The 20,655-nt window shown below is 48.1% G+C and overlaps 1 protein-coding gene across 2 annotated transcripts in view; it reads right to left on the reverse strand.

The window, feature by feature from the left end:
* Positions 1-838: 838 nt before the first annotated feature.
* Positions 839-20,655, reverse strand: part of ADAM19 (ADAM metallopeptidase domain 19) — a 95,498-nt gene continuing 75,681 nt past the window's right edge. For both annotated transcript variants that reach the window (XM_069592498.1, XM_069592497.1), the window contains 10 exons: positions 18,810-19,005; positions 17,437-17,545; positions 16,029-16,233; positions 15,001-15,078; positions 14,774-14,882; positions 13,381-13,525; positions 12,477-12,561; positions 11,962-12,186; positions 5,194-5,346; positions 839-4,387 (listed from right to left, as the gene is read on the reverse strand). In XM_069592498.1, the coding sequence (XP_069448599.1) occupies positions 4,334-4,387; positions 5,194-5,346; positions 11,962-12,186; positions 12,477-12,561; positions 13,381-13,525; positions 14,774-14,882; positions 15,001-15,078; positions 16,029-16,233; positions 17,437-17,545; positions 18,810-19,005 (1,359 nt within the window). In that variant the 3' untranslated portion in view covers positions 839-4,333. The remainder of the gene's footprint in view (positions 4,388-5,193; positions 5,347-11,961; positions 12,187-12,476; positions 12,562-13,380; positions 13,526-14,773; positions 14,883-15,000; positions 15,079-16,028; positions 16,234-17,436; positions 17,546-18,809; positions 19,006-20,655) is intronic.

Genomic DNA, 20,655 nt, shown 5'->3' on the forward strand with positions numbered 1-20,655 from the left:
GTGTAGAGCCCCACTGTGTAACTCCATACCTGTTGCCTGTGTTTATGTCCCAGGCCCTCAGCACAGCCAAGCCCAGGCCAAACTCCTGCTGGCCTTAGAGCGCCAATGAACAGGCTGGCTTTCTGCATGCACTCCAGCCTCAAAGCCCCAATTTTGAATGACTGTGGATTTCTCTAACTAAAATCAATGCAACCCATTGGATGTTGAGAATGGTCATGATCTGAGGGCCCTGAGAGTGTGGTCTGTGGGGTCAGTAATAAAGACCTCTGAGTGTGTTTACTTGATGCTTACATCTCGGCCCTCCTCGGACATGGAAAAATTAAACCGGTTCTTCTAGTGCTGGGGGTGGTGGGGCCAGGCCAGGCCCCAGTCTCTGGAGAGTTGTGGCTATCAGGGAGGTCCCGTCCCTCCAGTGTCTTCTGTAGCCCAGCCTTCACTAGAGAGGGAAAGGTTGTCTGGGGAACACAGTCCGCTGAAGACTTCTGCACATCCCTTGTTTATTCGTTGGTTTGTTTTTACCATCCCTTGTTGATGCCTGAGCCCTTAGGAGGAACCAATCACAATGCTAAGTAAGAGCCTAAGCCCCCACAAATCCTCAAGGTAGGTCTGTATCACTCATGTCCTGAGTGACCCCAGACCTAAACTAGACCAGCCTTTGTCCAGGTGCAAAGACAAGCCAAGACCCCAGGCTTCTCTGTGGCTCAGGTTCTTCCACAGTGGTCTGACAAGCTGGGTGGATGGTCCCCGTGGGAACTCTTCTGAGGAGTCCTCAGGGATGGATCCTATCCAGGCTAGCCAATACAACATGAAAACAAACAAACGAGCTGTCAAACCAGCCAACATTTCAAATGACAATTTAATTAAATACAAACAAGGAAAAAAGGCACCGTGGCCCATTCAAGTATTTTGCATAGATATACAAATATTGTAAACAATTAATAGGTGAATGAGAGAAAAGAGGATCTGTTTTCCGTGAACAATCTCCCAAATAAAAAGAAAATTCACATTGCCCTGGATCCCAGACACCTACGTACGTACACACAGTGGGTGGTGAGAGAGGGTGGGTGGCCCTGGGGGCACTCGGCGTGGATTCTACAGATCCTCTCCTTTACCAGGTTCCCTAGGGAGGGGTGGGGCACCATTCCAGTTGGCATAGTCTTGGTTTTCTTGGGTGTCCTGCAGAGCTGTTGTACATACATTTAATGCAATCTCTGACTTTAAAACCAGTCCCCAATTTAAAACATGAGAGTTTTCTATACCCCCGGCAAAAAAAAAAAAAAAAAATTCTGACATGAGTAAGAGGAGGCTTTGTTCTAAAGGATTACAGCAAGAGATGGAGAGGGGTCATGGCCATAGTGGATGGGGCTACGACATCACTGTAAGATCTACAACGAGACACTGTAAGATCTGCAAGGTTCTCAGAGCTGGGACAGAAAGGAGCTTTTCTTTTACAGGGAGAAGTAAACAAGGCTAAAAAGAACCGAAGGTAAGCAGGCAGTTACCACTGGAGCCCAGTGCCTGGGCTAAAACCCACTGAGACAAGGAGAGCCAATGCAAGCTCCCTTGAGATCCCTTGAGGTTTACATTTCAGAGATGCCTCCCAGGCTCTTAAGGAAAACAAGTCTAGGGTTGAAAAAATGGTAGGAGGCTAAGTTAGCTTCTAAAAAGATTTACATAGTCTCCATCTGAACAGAAGGTTGGTTAAGTCACTCTACCAAGCCTCAGTTAAGCTCCTTTCCTCTCCATCAGACCCTGAGCATGGACTCACCCTCGGCCAGAGCCAGCATCAGCCCCTCCCGCAAAGGCTGAGCACAAAGTCTGTCCCTGAATGTGGTTCTTTCCAGCCATGCTCACTCCTTCCTATAAAAGGCCTCTTCCTTCTGAGCCGTGAGATGCTTATGGATCTTGCAGCCGCTCAGCTCACCCAAGCATTCTCCTAAAGCAACTGCCCAGTGCCCCTGACTCAACATTTCCTTCCCCCGTCTTGCAGTAATCCCTATGAGTAAAGTCCTTCCTTCCCTAAATCCATACTGGGTTTTGTCACCTCAAAGCAGCACATGGACACAGGAGGGGAAAAGCGGGCCACAGTAGCCAGTCTTGTCCCCCTGGGCAGCCTCCCTGGCCTGCCAGAATGGTGCCTCCTGCCTCCCTGAACAGAACCAGGAGAGAAACAGTAAAGAGAACAGGTTGCCAAAAGTCTTACCAGATTTTAAAAATTCAACCATCTTCCAGTTCACAGTACAATTTTTATCACATGGAGGTGGTACTAAAATAATGGGAAACAAACACACAAGAAAGCAACAACCCAGGTCTCTTTCCGGTTTGGTTCCAGGGAGGGTGGATTTCAGATTCAAGAGGCTCACACCTCAGAGCCTTCCACCTCCTGATGTTGGGGAGGAAAGCTGGACCGAACCACAGGATCACTGGTGAGGCATGGGATTGGGCTTAAGGGTGATTTTGGTGGGGGAAGTGTCTTAGCCTTTCATTTTCTGGGACCCAGCCGTGAGGCCTGGGGCATCTAGAGTAGCATGCTTAAATGGAAGGCTGTCCCCTGACCCCACCAGGAAGTGAGGATGATGGACATTGGGTATAGGGTGCAACCAGGACCCTTGTCAGCAAGACAGAGGTGTAAATATCACCAACATCACAACTACCTAACTACCTGAGGGAAGAGAACTTCATTTCCTGAGCTCTTTCTAAATCTACCCCAAGAGTCCCCCAGGTGCACAGCCCAAATCTCCCACTTGTCTCCAAACCCAGAACATCGATTAAGCACCCATTGTGTATGGAGAGCTAGAATGGGGCCCTGGGCTAGTGGCTGGGGGTGAGAACTCAAGCCTCTTCCTTGAACTGAGGTTTTCAAGAGCAAACATCTGTTCATTGCAGGAGGTGGGCAGCCCCCAGATAACCAGCACATCTGGGGTGGGAGACAGTCCCAGAGGACCTCGCCGGTGACTCTGACAATTGTCCCAGCCTGCAGAGCACCGCACAGCCCCCCTCCCTGTGGGGAGAACAGGACCAGAGGAAAGAGCACAAGGAAGTGGATGAGAAATCGTCTCGCTGGTCCCAGCACAGACTCTGTTCCATCAAGGCTGCTTCTCTAGGAAGTTCTAGAGACAGGTCTGCTCTCTGCTCAGAGGACAACAGTCCTGTCTCGTTGCTGATCAGCCTGGGTATAGATGGGGTTCCCAGGACATCCGCTCCCTTCCCTACACCTGCCGCCGTCCCTGAGGACCATGCTCAGATTCAGGGCAGGGAGTAAGAGGAAGACCTGCGTTCTGCTGAGGTCACAAAACCACGGAGAGTAAAGCCAGGAGCTCACAGCCATGGCCCAAGGCCACGCCAGTCATCACTCTTGAGAAACCAGGAAATCCTGGGGCCAACCGTCAGGCAGGACCCTGACCTGCAAGTCAGAGCACCAGGTCCCAGGAAGTCAGGACTGCTGGGGAATCGCATTCCACAGCACCACACATTGGGCAGGTCCAAGCAGGGAAAGAGAAATCAAAAGCACAAGGCACTTGCAAAGTGCAGAAAAGAGAAAACAGAGCAAGCAAGAACCATGGCGAGCGGATGGCGACCTTTGGCTTGATGGCTCAGAGGGACCCAGGCTGTGCTCCCCCTGCTGTCTAAATGCCTACAAATAGTACCTGTCTGAGTCAGAGTGACCCGTGGGAATATGGGGAGGTAGGGGTTTGGGGTGGTGGGGGTGGTAAGGAGAGGGCTTGATTTGTTCACATGTGACCACTGAGCCAGGAGTTATGACCTTGACCAAGCCCTGGGAAGTGGGAGGGACCTGTCGATCCCAGAGCTAAAAGGGAGGCTAAGTGCCCACCTCCAGCCAGCCTGGGACCATGGAGGAAGATAGAAGCAATAGAAAGCTCTCACGTGTACCCTCAGCCTCAGACATGGATGAATGGCTTCTCCAAGCTGAGTCCTCGCCTGAAGGTCGAAACCAGCTTCCCAGCTTGGCTCCAGCTGGGACCACCGGCACCAGCTGGACTGGCACCTCTGGGGGGACGGCCCAGCTGGAGGGTGGATGGGGGAGAAGCAGCCATTCGTCCTCCTCTGCTTTCCTGTTCCTACCTGGGGTTGGATATTGCACAAAACAACACTTGGATGCCGTGGGGTAGTAGTCACTCTGGGCCCCTGAGGAGGCCAAGGAGGCACTGAGTCGAGAAGGAGATTTTCAGAGATGCGCTGGTTCCAGAAGGAGGGGAACTGGGGAGGAGGAGCTCAGAGGCGGCCAGACATGCTTCTTCCAGAGCCCATGGCTAATGGCTCCTCTGTGGTATTCAAAGTCCTCAAGAGCAGGGAGAAGCCCCTGTAGACGAGTCTAGATTTTCGAGCTAGTCATCCCCACAGCCCTCTGTGATCTGTATTCAGGAAACTGGGGGAAAAACGAGAGGAGGGAGAGAGACATCAGATCCGTGCGGATTAATGGAATCGTGGGGCACTGTCCTCTTGCTTGTGATAGATGAGCAGATGGGACAGACAGCTGGGAATGACGGTTTCTTGTCCATCAGCTCTCCAGTGAGAGGCATGGTGGCGCTGCCACCCCACTCCTGACCCCAGCTGATCAGCTATCCCCACTGCTCCCTCTCAACAAAGGTGTACCTCAGTCTGCAGTTTGCAGGGCCTCGTGGGAACACAGGGCAGTCAGCCAGCTTCCTCACTGGCTCCCGTCTGCCCCAACCCCCAGGACTGGCTGCACAGAATACATCAGCTTCGAGGGAGATATGTTAGGAAAGGCCATTGTGCACAGCCTACCAAGGCTGGCAGTTAATGGCAATTAACTGTCTTGACCTTCACAGCAACCCGGGGTGGGGGTGGGGGGTTGCCTACTGCTGCTTCCTAAAACCTCTTTCAAGATAAGGCATTGGAGACTCAAGAGTGACTTGCTCGGGGCCGCTCAGCTCATCAGCTGCAGAGCTGGTGTGAAGGTACCGGAGCTCAGCCTCCTTAACATCAGCTTTCATGTGAAACTAAAACACCTCTATCATCAGGGGGTGATATCACCAATTTAAGGGACAGTGATTCAGGCACCAAGAAACACTAAGCTTTTTGTCCTTGGCTTTTGTTCTGGAAGTTCAGCCTTACCCAAGAAGCATGAACTGGTCAGTTTTCTCAACCATATTTTTGCCCCTTGGATCCCTCTGCTCTCAGCTTTTACCTCAGGGGTTTCTGAAGACTCACCTTTGGGGCAGGTGCCACCAGGGGCCGGGTCTGCTGAGGGCCGGAGGGAGGGGGCCGCAGGATGGAGGCACCGCCTGGCCTAGGCAGGTTCTTGCGGCCTGGCACTGGGTTAGCCGGGAGCGCCTTCTGCGGCGGCCGAGGCCTGGAGAGATCCTGTGGAGAAAGCCACAAGCCTCACTCAAAGGCCAGAGGCGCCCGTTCAAGAGAAAACGTCCTCAGTATGTTACAGGCCAAAAGCAGATGAGAAGAGGGATGTACCATTTAAAAAGAATGGTCCCATTTATAAAAACAGATTGTGTGTGTCCATTATTACCTGCTCAGGAAAAAAAGCTTTTTTGTAGAGCAAGTTGGCAGTATCTATTAAAGTCAGAAATCATACTCAATTTAGAAGTGATCATTCTCTGACCTAAATACATGATTCCACTTCCTTTTACCCATGTTAGAGAACTGTTTGCACAGGGCCACAGAAATGAAACTGCAAGGACGTTCCTCGAAGCACTGTTTATGACAGCAAAAGAAATTATAAATAATTAAAATTTTCATCAACAAATTACTAAAGTTACACAGTGACACATGAGGCAGCATTTTAAAAGAATGAAGTAGGCTGGTAAGTGCTGAGGTGGAAAGATGACCAAGAGGAATGGCAAGGCGTGGTAAAGGCTGCGGAGGATAGTTTAGAGAAACAAGTCACCCTCCCCCGTCCCTTACCAATGTAAATGCAAAGGTATGGTGGGGGGAGTCAGAAAGGATGAAGACCAAATTGACAACAGAGGTCAGAGGTTAAGAGTGGGCTGTGCATGGTGAGACGGGTGGTCCAAGTGAACATTCAAATTTTTTTTAACAAGAGTATATATATGTATATTACCTGTGCAAATAAAGTTTTTAAAAAGAAGAAATCATATTTTCCACATTGGTTGTCTGTGGGTGGCACAATTCTTTCCTTTGTACTTTCACGTTACCTTCATGTTTTATTACCTTCTCAATAAGGCCTTCCCTAATGGCCTTATTTAAAATTATCACACCCTGCAAAACACAAGCACACACAATCTAGCGATGCTGCAAAAGCAGTCCTAAGAGAGAAGCTCATAGTGATACAGGCCATCCTCAGGAAACAAGACAACTCTCAACAACCTAGCCTACTACCGGCAAGAATCAGAAAAAGCAGTTTGGTTTATACAAACAAAACTTAAAGTCAGTTTATGGAAGGAAATAATAAAGATCAGAGAGGAAACAAATAACAGAGATTAAAAAACAATAGAAAACAATCAATACAACCACGAGCTGGTTTTCTGAAAGGATAAACAAAATCAGTAAACCTCTGGTCGGGCTCACCAAAAGGAAAAGACAGAGGACCCAAATAAAACAAGAAATGAAAGAGGAGAAACAACTACAGACACTGCAAAAATACAAAAAATCATAAGAGAAAACTCTGAACAATTTTACACCAATAAGTTGGACAACCTAGAAGAAATAAATTTCTAGAAACATACAGCCCTCCAAAACTGAATCAGGAAGAAATAGATACTTTGAACAGATTCATCACTAGAAGTGAGACACAATCTCTAATAAAAAAAAAAAAAAAAACAACTGCAAACAAAGGTCCAGGACCAGTGGCTTTACTGGAGAATTCTACCAAACAGACAAGGAAGAACTTAAATCCTTCTCAAACAACTCCAGAAGATTAAAGAGAAGGGAACACTCTCTAAGTCATTCTATGAAGCCACTATCACTCCGATAGCAACACCAGACAAAGATCAAAAAAGAAAATTACAGGCCAATATCTTGGATGAATGTAGATGCAAGAGCCCCTAACAAAATATTAAAAGGCTGAATCCAACACATAAAAAAGATCATACATCACGACCAAATTGAATTCATCCCAGGGTCACAAGAATAGTTCAACATACGCAAATCAATTAATATGATACACATCAAGAAAAGACAAAAACCACTGATTGTCTCAATAGATGAAGAAAAAACATTTGATAAAATTCAACATTCATTCATAACAGAAATTCACCAAAGTGGGTATAGAGGGAACATATCTCAGCATAATAAAAGGGATTTATGACAAACCCACAGCCAACATAATACCTGACAGTGAAAAGCTGAAAGCCTTCCCAACTACAATCCTGAACAAGGATGCCCACACTCACCACTTCTATTCAACATAGCATTGGAAGTCCTAGCCACAGTAGTCAAGACCAGAAAAAGAAATACAAGGTATCCAAATTGGAAAAGAAGAGGTGAAGTTGTCATTATATGCAGATGACATGATACTATATGTAGCAAATTCTAAAGACTCCAACTACAACAGCTGGGATGTTCAGTGGTTAAGACTGTGCTTCCACTGCAGGGAGTGCAGGTTCAATGCTGGTTGGGGAATGACATGCCCCATGGGGCAGCCAAAGTTTTTTAGATAATAAAAATAAAAGGGAATAGGATTTAAAAACCTGCACCACCCCCTCATTCAGCATTCCCAGACCCCTTCATCCTAATCTACTTTTTTTTTCTTGGTATATATCACTTGCCCCATCCCACCACAGTATACTCCCTTATTTTTTATTTTCTCTCTCTGCTCCCCACTAGACCAGAAAGAGGAACAGAGGTCCTTTTCTGTCTGATTCAGGGATACAGCTCAAGCTTCCTGAACAGGGCCTCATATACAGTGAGCACTCAACATCCACTAGTTGAAAAAAAATAATAAAACTCTGCACTAGTCAGAAAAGTTTAAATAACTGTATTTCTTCTGTGATCAAAAAACAAATTTTAAGGGGCAAAGACTGGACCATGCCACCACCCACAGATCCCCAGGCTGGTACAAGAGAAGCTGATTCCACAAGTGAGGGTTTCAGGGCCTGCTGACCTGGATGGTTCCTTCTTGAGAAGGTCACGAGCGAGCATAAAAATGGCTAAATGGTAAGCATGGGGAGAGGGTGGGAGTAAATCAGAGATTTTCTACAAGAAGCTTCTCAGTCAGCAGAAAACTGGGAGCAGAAATGAATAAGAGCAGCAGATTCTTGGGACCAAAAACCACACCATCCGGCTCCATTCCTTCCCCTAAGGACCAAGAGATCCCACACGCTTCCAGGCCAGACAGCTGCCAAACCAGAGTGGCTCCTGGAGGCCAGGACAGAGACATTCTGGCGGAAGCAACAGCTGGGTGCAGATGTCAGGATGCAGTGGGGAAATGCTGTGCTCCCTTGGCTGCTTGCTGTGCAAAATGTGTGTTTGTGTGTGTGTGTGTGTGTGCGCTCACCTGCACACATGCTAACAGAGGTGATCTGGGCAGGAACCTCCTCAGCATGGCAACACTGGGCATCCCCGTGCAGGGTCGTGCCACTGGCCATGTCTGCTCCAGCCCAGCTCGGCTCTACCGGAGGCCTCACCCAACACTGTTTTTCTGGGGTGGAAACAGTCCCTGAACTGCTCTGGCCCAATGCTCCATCCACAGCAGCAGCACCTCTGTCAGTCAAGCTGCACAAACCAAACCAGACACTGGGCAGCTGTGCAGGCAGGGATCATCCCCTCCCAACCCTCAGCAGTAACTGTTGCCCAAGTCCTGTCTATTTTCCTTTCTATACACCCCTCATGGGCTTCACCCTGTTAATGCTACCATTGCCTCTCCCCCAGACATAGTTTAAACCTTGTAACTGATAATGTCTGTGTACTCAGCCTCATCCCCCTCTGATAAAATGCCACCAGAGTGGGCCTTTCAGTTTTTAAAACTACTTTTTAATTAAAGTGTAATATACATAAAAAAACATGAGTCATAAATATACAACCAAATGAATTATCAGAGTGAACACACGTAATCCTCACCCAGGTTTTAAAAAAAAAAGGAAGATTAATAGCCCTAGAAACATCTCTCAACCCTCTCTTAAGCACTGTGCCTCCCTCTCCCCTAAATGTAGCCCAAAGAGAGATCCCAAAGCAAATCTGATCACATCACCCACACCCCACCACTGCCCCCCTGTTCCCATTGAATGCAAATCCAATTTGTAATCCAGGCCCAAGGCACAGTCTGGCCTCTCCTGGCTCTCCAGCTTCTTATCTCAGCCCCTTGGGCCCCAGGCAAAGGGGCTCTGAAGCTCCTTCTATCTGTGGGCTCTCTTCATCAAAAAGCTTCCCTACCAGCAGATCCTTGGTCCAAGAACCTCTCCTGCCCCTCATAGCCTGCTAACTCCTGCTCACCCCTCAGGTCTCAGCTCCAGTGTCACCTCCTCAGGGAAGCTTTCCCAGATTTTCCAGACTAGATCAAGTCCCCAATAACTCTCTTTGTAAGCAAGCTGAACCTCTCCTTCATAGCACTAACCACTTCTTAACTACACACATACCAGTGTCTTCCCCAGGAGGCTGTGAGCTCCAGGAGGCAGAAATGGCTTCTGCTTTGCTCACCAGTGCCAGGTACAAAGTAGAAGTTCACACACATGTGCAGAGAGAGCAGAAGAGGTTACAAAGCTTTGCCTACCAGCTCTCAAGAGTGGTCCATGTCACCAGGCTAGGAGGTGGTGGAGCTGAGACCTGAGTGTGGATGCCCCCAGAGCCTACCCAGGGCCTGACACACAGGGTGGTGAAGGGTCTGGAGTCAGCCCTAGGTGCAAGTCCTGGCTACTCTACTTACAAACCGTGCCCTTGGCCTGGCCCCTCCAACCCTGTGAGACAGCTCCCGCAAACAGAAACTGAGGGCAGCAGACTCAGTCCTCGGACGGGTCCCAGGAAAGCTTCTGCCCAGACTGAATCCCTGCCGCCTGCCCTCAGCACTGTTGAGAAATCCCTGTTTGGGCCTGAAGCCATGCTTGAGGTGTATATTTTGGGGTACCTGCCACTGGCCGAGGGGCCTTCTGGGCTCTGGATTCCTGCTAGCAGCCTCCAGGGCTCCCTGCAGCTGGAGTCCACTACCCAGCCCCTCCCCCAACCTATTGCTCAGCACCTTGGGCTCAGGCTGAAGCCATCTCCATTCAACAAGCCTCCAGTGCGAGATTTTCTGGAACACTGGTCTCAGTGGACTGCCCCCTCCCTCCCTCCTCCTCTGTTCTCCCCTCACACCCTTGTCTGCGCATGGTTGCTTTCTCCCCTCTTAGTCCCTTTCTCTCTCCTTCTGTGGCCTTCAAAACTCACATGTGGGGGCCACTCTAACCCCCAGTGTCTCAGAATGTGAGTGTGTCTGGAGATATAGCCTTTAAAGAGGTGATTATGTTGAAATGAGGCCCTAGAGTGGGCCCTAATCCAATGTGACTGTCTCTGCGGACACACAGAGACATCGAGGCACACACACACAGAGGAGAGACCACACGAGGACACAGGAGAATGCAGTCACCTGCAAGCCAAGGAGAGCTGCCGCAGAAAAAACAAACCTGCTGGACTTCCAGCCTCCAAAACCGTCAGGAATTAAGCAGTCTGTGGTTTCGGCACCACCCCACCCCCAGACTCTGGTGTCGGTTACAGTTGCCCAAGGGGCCCAGCACTCTCCCTGTCCTCTGCTCTCCTCCCTCTTCTTGCCTCTTCTCTCCCTGTCAGTCTTTCTTTTCTCTTTCTGTATGGAATTTCCTATCCCACTCCTGCCCCAGATGAGAAACACGGGAGAGCAGCAGTTTTGCAGGGCTTCCCAGGTGGCGTAGGAGTAAAGAATCTGCCTGCCAGATTCGGGAGATGCAGGTTCGATCCCTGAGCTGGGAAGATCCCCCTGGAGAAGGAAATGGCAACCCGATCCAGTGTTCTTGCCTGGGAAATTCCATGGACGGAGGAGCCTGGTGGATTACAGTCCACGGGGTCACAGAGTCGAACATGACTGAGCAATGGAGCATGCATTTGCAGCAGCTTTGCATCATCAGAGAACCAAACCTGTTGCTCCTGGCTCTGCTGAACCATGATGCTGCCATGTCCCAGGGACCCCAGGACCTGGAGCCAACCACAGTCCTTAGGGGCAGGGACAGCCTGGGCCCCCTGGACCATGCCCAAGAACAACAGTCCCAGGAGGAAAATGGGCAAGTCCCCTACCCCAACTGAGGGTAAAACACAGGTGGTTCCGGAAGGCACCACGCCTGGCCACCGCCTAACATCTGTGTCTGTGCTGTAGGAACTCCTGCCGGAAGGTGTAGCTAGAGCCATCAGAACACAGACACGCGGGTAAACAGACTGCTGGGGAAGATGGCTCTGCTTCTAAAGAACACCAGTGATGGGGGGAGAGCCCAGACCCTGCCCACCCCTCCCAGAGGCCAGGCCCCTTGACCTGCCCCTCAGATGAGCAAAGCATCACCCTACATCCCTTAGGAAGACTTCCCGACTAGTGCAAGGTACTGATCGGCACAACTTGGTGGAATAAGTACTATGATGAAAGACATGCAGGGACACCAAACTTGGGCTTGGGGGTCAGAGAAGGCTCTTTGGAGGAAGCAGCATTTAACAGGAAATCTAAGAATGAACATGTGATGTTGATGCAAAGTGTATATGGCAAAGGAAACAGCATTTGCAAAGGCCTAGCAGAGAGGAAAAGACCATGGGGAACTGAAACACTGACTGCACATGCATATTTGGGGTGGAAGATGGGCGCTGGCTGTCACAGAGGAGGCCAACCAGGGAGGAAGTCCCTGTAGCATATTTCCCCATCGCATCACCCCACATTCTGTGTGCCCAATATGGACCAGAATGCAGAAAAGGCAGCCAGCCCAGGACTCAGGAAGCTCTCTTCCCAGCCTCCATCATTCCTCATGGCTGATGGCTTGACAAGTGATGCTCCTGATCCAGGGTTGCTGAGAAGCCACTTACCTGGGAGAGGACGCATTTAGGTGCAGGGGGCACTGGCCGGCTTGGGGGCGGTCCCCTGGATGATTCTTTCCTCTCTACTGATGGTCTGGGCCCTGGGGAGTTTCTAGCAGCCTTGCTGAGGTGTGCTGGCGATGGCGCAGGTGGTGACACGCTGTGCAGGTAGTCTGGAGGGGGCCGGGGAGGAGGCTGGGAGGGCTTCCGCAGGGTTTCAGGAGTGTTGGTCACCTGTATGCATAAGACGAGGAACGCCTGAGATACAGGAACCCTTAATGCACTTAAAAACTTGGGGGTGGCCTTGGGTGTCCCACTGGCATGAACAAAGACCTCGGATCCCAGAGGTCAGATGCAACTTTTAAGTCATAAGGGGATGGTAGAACCAGCTGACCATCTCTCAGGCCAAGAAAGTGTCGTTTATTACCAATCCCAAGGGGCCCACAAAGGCGCTTAAGGGAAAATGTAGCACAGTCCTAAGAGAGAAGGTCAAAGTAGCAAAGTTCATGGTGCAAAGCCCTTACCTTTCGCCTGCCCTGGGGTGTCTGCAACTTGAACGTCGGGTTGGCATGGCCTGTTCCACTGTTCTGAGACACCCTGAAGGGACAGCTAGTAACAAGGAAGGAGAAGCACAGGTTGTTCACTGAAGGTCATTGAATTCGCTCTGACCCAGGTGTGGCCAGCCAGCAGCCCAGTCTTCCCTGAATCTGCTCTGGCGGAAGTGGGATTGGCCCTCCTGAAGCCCAGCTCCCTCAGCATGGAGACAGTGGCCAGTGGAAAACTCCCAAGGAAAGACAGTTGGACTCATACACAGTACAGCGTGCCTCAGTATCTTTTCTTCACCCTTTTAAAACCCTTCTCCCCGCAAGAAGACAAGGATGTTACCTTGTCTCCCTCAGGCATCATTCCAGGAGGACCTGGGATTTAAAAATCTCCTCTGGAAAAGGTATGATTTATAACAGAGGACTTGGAGACTATACATTTTCAATATCCACAGGAATGAATTACTTAAGACAAAAATTACTCTCTGTCTTGAGCTGATGTCTAGCCACCTCTGTGATTGACTTGAGCTAGTCAGTTTTCCTCTGCTGCCTCACTTTCTGGGCTCTAAGATGGGGAGGAAATCCATTAGATACAGGATAGATTTCATTTCACATTCCAGCTTGAATTGGTTGGGGCATTCTGCTGAGAAGGCTTCGGAAGTGATGACCAGGCTCAATCAAGCTGACTTACAATAAAAATCAGGTAGTAATGTTTGCCGTGGTCATGCAGCGTAGCAGAAGGGGAGAGGGTGACGTGCACTGGGCATTTGCCTTCCACCTAAATGAGACCCACCACCACCACCTTCTGTTTCTAAAACCAAGCACTACTTTCAGAAAGCTGTGACCCTCAAGCAGACCTCAAGTCCTTCACAGCACCCCATCATACCTGAACCGTTGCCTCAGCTTGGAAGGGAGGGCTAAGGACTTGAGGTAGCCCGGTTTGTTGTTCTGTTTACAGCAGCGGTACATCAGGATCAGGGCTACCAGCACAAAGATGGCTGAAAACACTCCAGCTACCACAGGACCAGCGCCTTCCAGAAAGAGAACCCAAGTGGCAGATTTAGAAGCAGCTGGAGCTTCACTTGCTGTGTTAGTCACTCAGTCGTGTCCGACTCCTTGCGACCCCACAGACTGTAGCCCGCCAGGCTTCTCTGTCCATGGAATTCTCTAGGCAAGAATACTGGAGTGGACTGCCATTCCCTTCTCCAGAGGAACTTCCCAACCCAGGGACTGAACCCTGGTCTCCTGTCTCACAGGCAGATTCTTTACCATTTGAGCTACAGGGAGCTTCAGTAGTGGATTTCAAATAATATGCTCCAGATACTCTTCAGATCCTTGATTTTCATTTACCTTGTATTACTTATTTTAACTTAAAAACTATAACAAAAAAACACATACTATATCCCACTGTGAAGTCACTAATATTATTACTAGCTTCAATAATCAGGTCAACTTGCTTGGCAGAGACTTCACAGTAAAATTTCTCCAGCTACTTCAGTTTAATTGAAAAGCATTCCTTTTCATATAAGGCAAGAAGCTCTATTATTCCAGCTCTATTATTATTTACCACTTGTTTTCTGCCTAAATCATGATTTTCCTGGACACAAAGCAACCACAAAACAGTGAGACATATAGATTGATCTAAGATTAGAAGTCTCACACATAATCCACAATTTCACATTTGGTTTCACCAAACTCACCTCAATGTTCTCATGAATTATAAATCTAAATGTACAAAATATATATAGATCAGTGAAACACTACTTTTAACTGTTTTACATATTGAGGTTTCCTCCTTGAAAGATTTTGCTCAAAAAAAAAATTTTTTTTGTTATTATTTTTTTCAAGTTTGGAAACCAAAGAGCTAGAATCCCTGAAATACATTTCTGAGTTTCTAGCTCATTTTAAGCTTTGTCCATCAAAGGGCATCTGAGTCACTATAATGTGACCTAGGTTCATGATTAATTTTAAGTGACTGAGAAGGCGTAGTTGCTACCACTGACCCCCAGATAGAATGGGTTATTCAGTAACCTGTGGTCTGTCTTAATCTCTCTGTAAGCAGGAACAGGCTCCTCAACAGAAGGGACAGAGGCAGAGGAAGAGCAACTGAGCTGGGCCCCACACCAGGCCACTAGCCTGGGCCACTCCTCCCACTCAGCCCCTCTTGTTCTCTCATCTATAAACATCAGGACGACAGTGCTGACTTATCATTCCTCTGCATTATACCACCCATCCCTCCTCACAAAGCAGGGCAGGAACCACGCGGGCCGGCCACTCACTCTCGGGGGGCGTGGGCCCGCTGTCGATGCTGCCCCCTTGGCCCGGCGTGTTGCAGAAGGGTGGGGCCCAGCCCCGGAAGCAGTGGCAGTTCTGGTTGTTGTTGCAGACCTGGAGCAAGGGCAGGGCAGGGAAGAAGCGTCAGCACCCTAGAGAGCTCTTGCCTCCCACAGCGCCTGCCCCCATGGACATCATCGCAGAGAAGCCCCAGAATCCCCAGCATGCGTACCCCGTTGTCATTGCACTTCTTCGCACAGCCTTCCGTTTCGAAGAACGAGGTGTTCCTGCACTGCCCCTCAAAGCAAATCTGTAATGAGAAGAAGCCAGTCAGTACAACAGAAGGGACACTGGTTGGCAATTAGGAGACTGAGATTTTGCATTCAGAACATGTGGGAGTCAAAAAGGCAGCCTGCTTCAGGCTATTATCATGAAAAAAGCAACCTAAAGAGTCGAGGACAGGATGGCAATTAACTAAGTTCTGCTATTTCTCTTGCGATGAGGGAGAAAACAACAAATACTACTTTTTAAGAAAATATAATAATATAACGTGCGTGTGTGCGTGCTCAGTTGCTAAGTTGTGTCCGGCTCTTTACAACTCCATGGACTGTAGTCCACCAGGCTCGTCTGTCCATGGGATTCTCCAGGCAAGCCTACTGGACTGGGTTACCATTTCCTTCTCCAGGGGATTTCCCTGACCCATGGATTGAACCCGGGCCTCTTGAATCTCCCGGCATTGGCAAGCAGATTATTTACCACTGTGCCACACTTGGGAAGCCCATATATTAAATATGTCTGATTTCATTCTATATTACTATATATTGGTTATATGTTAATTGCTTAATTGTATATTAATATGTACCAATTTAAATATTATACTTAAAGATAATGACCATGGTGATGGCTGTTTACTTTGTGCCAGGTACTACACCGAGTGCTTTCAGATGTGTTAACTCTCAGATAGCGGGCCCAGGCTTCCCAGACTCCTATTTAGACCATGTCATAATTCATATGATAATTAATGATGAGGATAAAAGAGATATAATAGCCAATCCTTCTAAACAGTTTACAGGGATTATCTCATTTAATCCATACAACAATTCTATGGGGGTGGGTCTTGCTCTATAAAGAATGCAAGCCATAGGGCTAGAGAGGTTGGGGAAGCTGGGATTTGAACCCAGGCATCCTCCCCTAGACTCCCACTTCAATCACTGCCCTCTGCAACCCAGAGGCTGAGTGAGGCTGGAGGAAGGAACTTACGTGGTTATGGCCACACTTGGTACCGGTCATCACCAGGCCAGGGTCCAGCATGTCACCCTCCTCCTCAGGACCTCGGTAGACGTGGGTGCCCCGACATCGGATCTGCCTTCCGTTGATCACGATGACAGTGTCAATGGGCACTGCATTAGACTCCAGGGGCCGGGCCTCGGAACTCTGACACTGAATCTTGCCACACTTGGCATCTCTGAGCCCAAGAGAGGAGAGGGAAGGAGATGGAATCAGAGACAGGGAAGAGCTGGGACACCAAAGAGCTTCAGTCTTTCTCAACTGGGACAGCAGGTTTGTATGGCGGAGAGGTAAAACGCAATGAGTGTGCTGTAGGGACTCAGCCAGAATTCCTCTGTGTGGTCTTAGACCAAGGATAGGATGCTACATCCTTATTCCCAAGCAGATGTAGCCAGAGGGCTGGCCTTGGGAAGTCCCCTTTACCGCAAGAACAACTGCCTGACCTGAGCCATTTAACCCCTTGTGCTCTTTGTACCCGCCCAAGCACTTGGGTGTTGCAGCCAGAAGAAGCCTGGTGTCATCCCAAACCTCCCTCCTCTGTCCTATATACCAACCCAAGTTCACACCACCATCCTCTCTCACCTAGACACCAGGAAACTGATCTCCCTGCTCCAGACTTGCCCTACAAGGGCCTAATTTCCAAACTGCTCTCAAGCCAAAATCCAAACTCCCCTAGCCATATACTCAAGGTTTCTCATGATCTGGTCCCTGCTCAACTAACCAGGCTCATTTCTCAGTAGCAGCTCCCCCCCACTGCACCCCAACATTATACTTTATTAAGTTGCTATCAATTCTTCCTACCACCAGCTTTTCTCTACTCATTTCTCTGCCTGGGACACTCTCCCATGTATCAGCATCATTCCTTATCCTGTTCAAATAGATACTTTCTCCAGATCGCAGCTTAAGCATAACTTCCTCTGGGAAACCACTTCAGCCCGCTAAGGTGGGTTAGGTGGCTCCCATCATATTTCCATTATTACACTATCTGTTAAGTTCCATGTACTCAGCCCAGTGTCTGGCACATGGTAAATCCACAATAGATAGTGGATGGGTGGGTAGGTGGATGGATGGTTGAAATGAATGAATGAATGAATGGGTGAATGACAGGCTATTCAGATGAGGGTGTAATTAGTACCCTGCGGAAATGACTCAAGAGGGCTGATGGGCTGCCCTAGTATAAGAAGGTCCCAAAAGGAAATGTGACCAGTCTTCTAGGAAGCATTGCATCCACACCCTCCCTCTGACTTCCTTAGGGCTGAATGGTGCATTGTCGAAAGGGCCTGCTCTAGGGCCAGCCAAGCTGATGAGTGGGCAGGAGTGATGAAACAGCAGGGCTTGCTTTCTCATCCTCATCTCATGGGGTCTGCCTTATGGTCATCACCTCATGTTGCACTTCTTGTGTTTTCCATTCATGTCCTTCCCACAGTTTCCAAAGGTGTCCCCCGCCACATTCACCTTCTCGAAGCAGAGATCAGGAGCAGGCCGGGCTCCTGGGTGGGCAAGAAACATTTATTAGCACACTAGCCAACTTTAGTAGGAGTCAGAAGCCCCCAAAGGACAGAGCTGGCCCTTGGCAAAATCAGGAAGTTAAGGAAGTTTTGTGGAAGGGAATATTCAGCCTTTTCTTTACCCCTATCTGTTATTCCACCCCCACCTTCTCAAGACCTACTCATAAAAAAAGGTTTTATATCAGTTCTTTACATTTTATTGAGGTTTCATATCTGTGGGAGGTTTGTGTGCTAAGCCTTCTTTCTAATGAAGAAGCCCTGTCTCATTTCAGGTGTTTGTTATGGTTTTTTTTTTCTTTTCTTTTTTAAATAAAGGTAATACCTGCAGAAGATTTTTAAGAATAAAATATGTCTTTCAGTTTTTTCTACTTAGTCATTCCAGTTCCTACATCCCTAAAACCTGGAGAAGCAATCAATTAATAGTGCATTTTCTAAAGATAATTTAATCTCTACCTTCTAGACACAATTCTTCTTGTGTATCTTCTAGAGATAATCTATCTCTAGTGGCAGCATAGTCTAACGAGTGGCAGCATAGTCTATTCGCATGATTTTTTTTTACTTAGTACATACAAAGCTGCATCCTTTTATTCAGCTTATGGAATTCCAATGTATGCGTGAACCAGAATTACCTTAACTGCTAGGATTTATTGAAGGATTTATGGGTTGTTATTGCTCTAACAATGTTGTAATAAATATCCTTGTAAATCTACTTGGCCAAATACAAAGGTAGGACACATCCCTAAGCAGTAGTATGGATGGGTCCAATGATAGGTACACTTAAAATTCTGCTATCTCCAAACTGCTTTCCATTAGGGTTGTACACATCTGTTCCCCCACATGTATAATATGTTTTTCTCCATAACTATATTACTATTGTTCTTGTCACAGTATTATCATTCCAACTTATCATATTAACTCTTCAGTCTTTGCCAATATGATACATAAAAAAAAAAATTCCATCTCATAGTTGACACTTTGCTCACAGCTCTATCCTCCACCTGTTTTATTGGATTATTCTTATCCATTCACTCACTGTGAGAATTTAAAGCATCAAGATACTAGGAAGAATACTGTCTACTGCCTCCTACTGAAAGTCTACCTTGAGGCAAGGGGATTAAAAAAGGTAATATCTGGAGATGCTCTTTAAAAGCCTGATTCTAAGCAATCCAGAGTGTCTGAAGGGGGAGGCTGGCTAGGAAGCAGTGGAGTGGCAGGAGGGTGGTCCGCTCCCTGTTGACTGCCTTACCAGGGCCCCACAGCTGCTGGCACTGCTCCTGGTAGGTGAGGCACATGCCATTGTAGCAGTAAGCCTGGCCGTCCTCACAAGGGGTGCCGTCCATCTGGTAGAAGTTGGTGGGGCACTGGGGGGACTTGCCCGTGCAGAACTCCGGGAGGTCGCACTGCCGGGCCTGTTCACGGCACAGCGTGCCCGGGGCCAACAGCTGAGCCGAGGAACAAGAAAGGGGGATAAAGTCAATCTCCCACCTGTCCTCAATCCTCCCAGCAAGGGCTCATGAGCATCACTCCCATGGAACAGAATTTCCCCTTACCATTATTTCAGAGCACTTTTCATATGACCTCACTAGCTTAAACCACCATAAATCATCTAACAGGATACATCTAACACTTAGTTTCAAGGTGGTTTTACAAATGTTAACTCTACATAGCAGTCTTAAGAATCATGTAAGAAATAATATTTATGCAACTATTTACAGTTCACTAAGTGCTTTAGTAATAACAGCTATTTTATGGAGCTCCTACTTAAATGCCCAGTACAAATAATATTTCATTTAATCTTCAGGACAGTCCTATGTAATATAATTATCCCTGTTTTATAGATGATGACATCTGAGGCATATCTTCAAAGTCTCATGGTTAGTGGCAGAAGAGCAAAGCCCACTAGTATATATGTACAGACACACACATACACACACACACAAACTAGCATTCATGCATCTTTGAAGTCACAAGCACTCTGGCAATAATACACCCACATTACCGAGTCAAGCTCCAGGCCAAGTATGTTGCACATGTTCATCTCATGAGATCCTCACAATGTCCATGAGCTAGATACTGCTATTTGCCCCATTCTGCAGATGAAATAACCTGATCAAATAGCACACTTTGGGCAACTGGTAAAGTCTGAGTTTCTGTTCGAGTCTTCCAGCCTTCCTGGGTGGGGTCAGTGTTATTAGTACTCTTCCCATCTTACAGATAAAGAACTCAGGCTTGGATGGGTAATAGGCTGCCCCCGATCACACACAGGGCTGGAAATGAAGATCTCAGACTCCAGGGCTCATCTTTTCCCACATACTTCTCTGCAGGGAAACCCTTTCCAAGATCCAAGCTGAAATCCTTGGACCCGGAGACGAGTGCTCTCCACGTTCATTCTCAGGCCTCAGCCTGAGACCCTGACCTGACACAGCACAGCCTCTCTGAGGGATGCCGGGTCTGTCTGAAATGAAACAGACAGCATGGGAGTTCCCCTGAACTGGCAAAGAGACCTATATCTGAGAACAGCACCCTGCCACACTCCTGGGTGCCTCCATACCACCCACGAGGGATCCCAGGAGGGAAGGTGGGAGCGGGCCAGCTGAGCAGCTTGCTGACAGTCTCAGAGCAAGGGTGGCCTCAGATGCATTTCCCCACCCAAGAGCAGATTGGAGGGGAAAAAGACTCACCAACCCTGGAGCCAGTCTGCCTGGGTTCAAATCCCAGCCCCTTAGGCAGCAGACCTCTGTTGATGCACTTTCTCATGCATGCATGAGGATAATAACCCTCTCGTGGTTATTGCTAGAAGCTCATGCTAGAAAGAATGTTCTAACAAAGCACTTCAACAGTATGGGGAACATAATGAGCCCTGAGCACAGTCCACGATCCGATCTAAAACCCTGGGACCAGATGGGCCCCAGACTTCACAGATTTGAGAGAGCAGACATTACACAGATGTACATACATATGTATATGTGTATATCTCTCTATATATACATACACATGACATATGTATATTACATAACCCAGCATCAAGGCCTAGGATTATACTTTATAATCAAACACACTAATGTTTTTGCAATGAAATACACTATTTGCTT

Source organism: Ovis canadensis, chromosome 5, assembly GCF_042477335.2.
Source record: "Ovis canadensis isolate MfBH-ARS-UI-01 breed Bighorn chromosome 5, ARS-UI_OviCan_v2, whole genome shotgun sequence".
Lineage (NCBI taxonomy): Eukaryota > Metazoa > Chordata > Mammalia > Artiodactyla > Bovidae > Ovis > Ovis canadensis.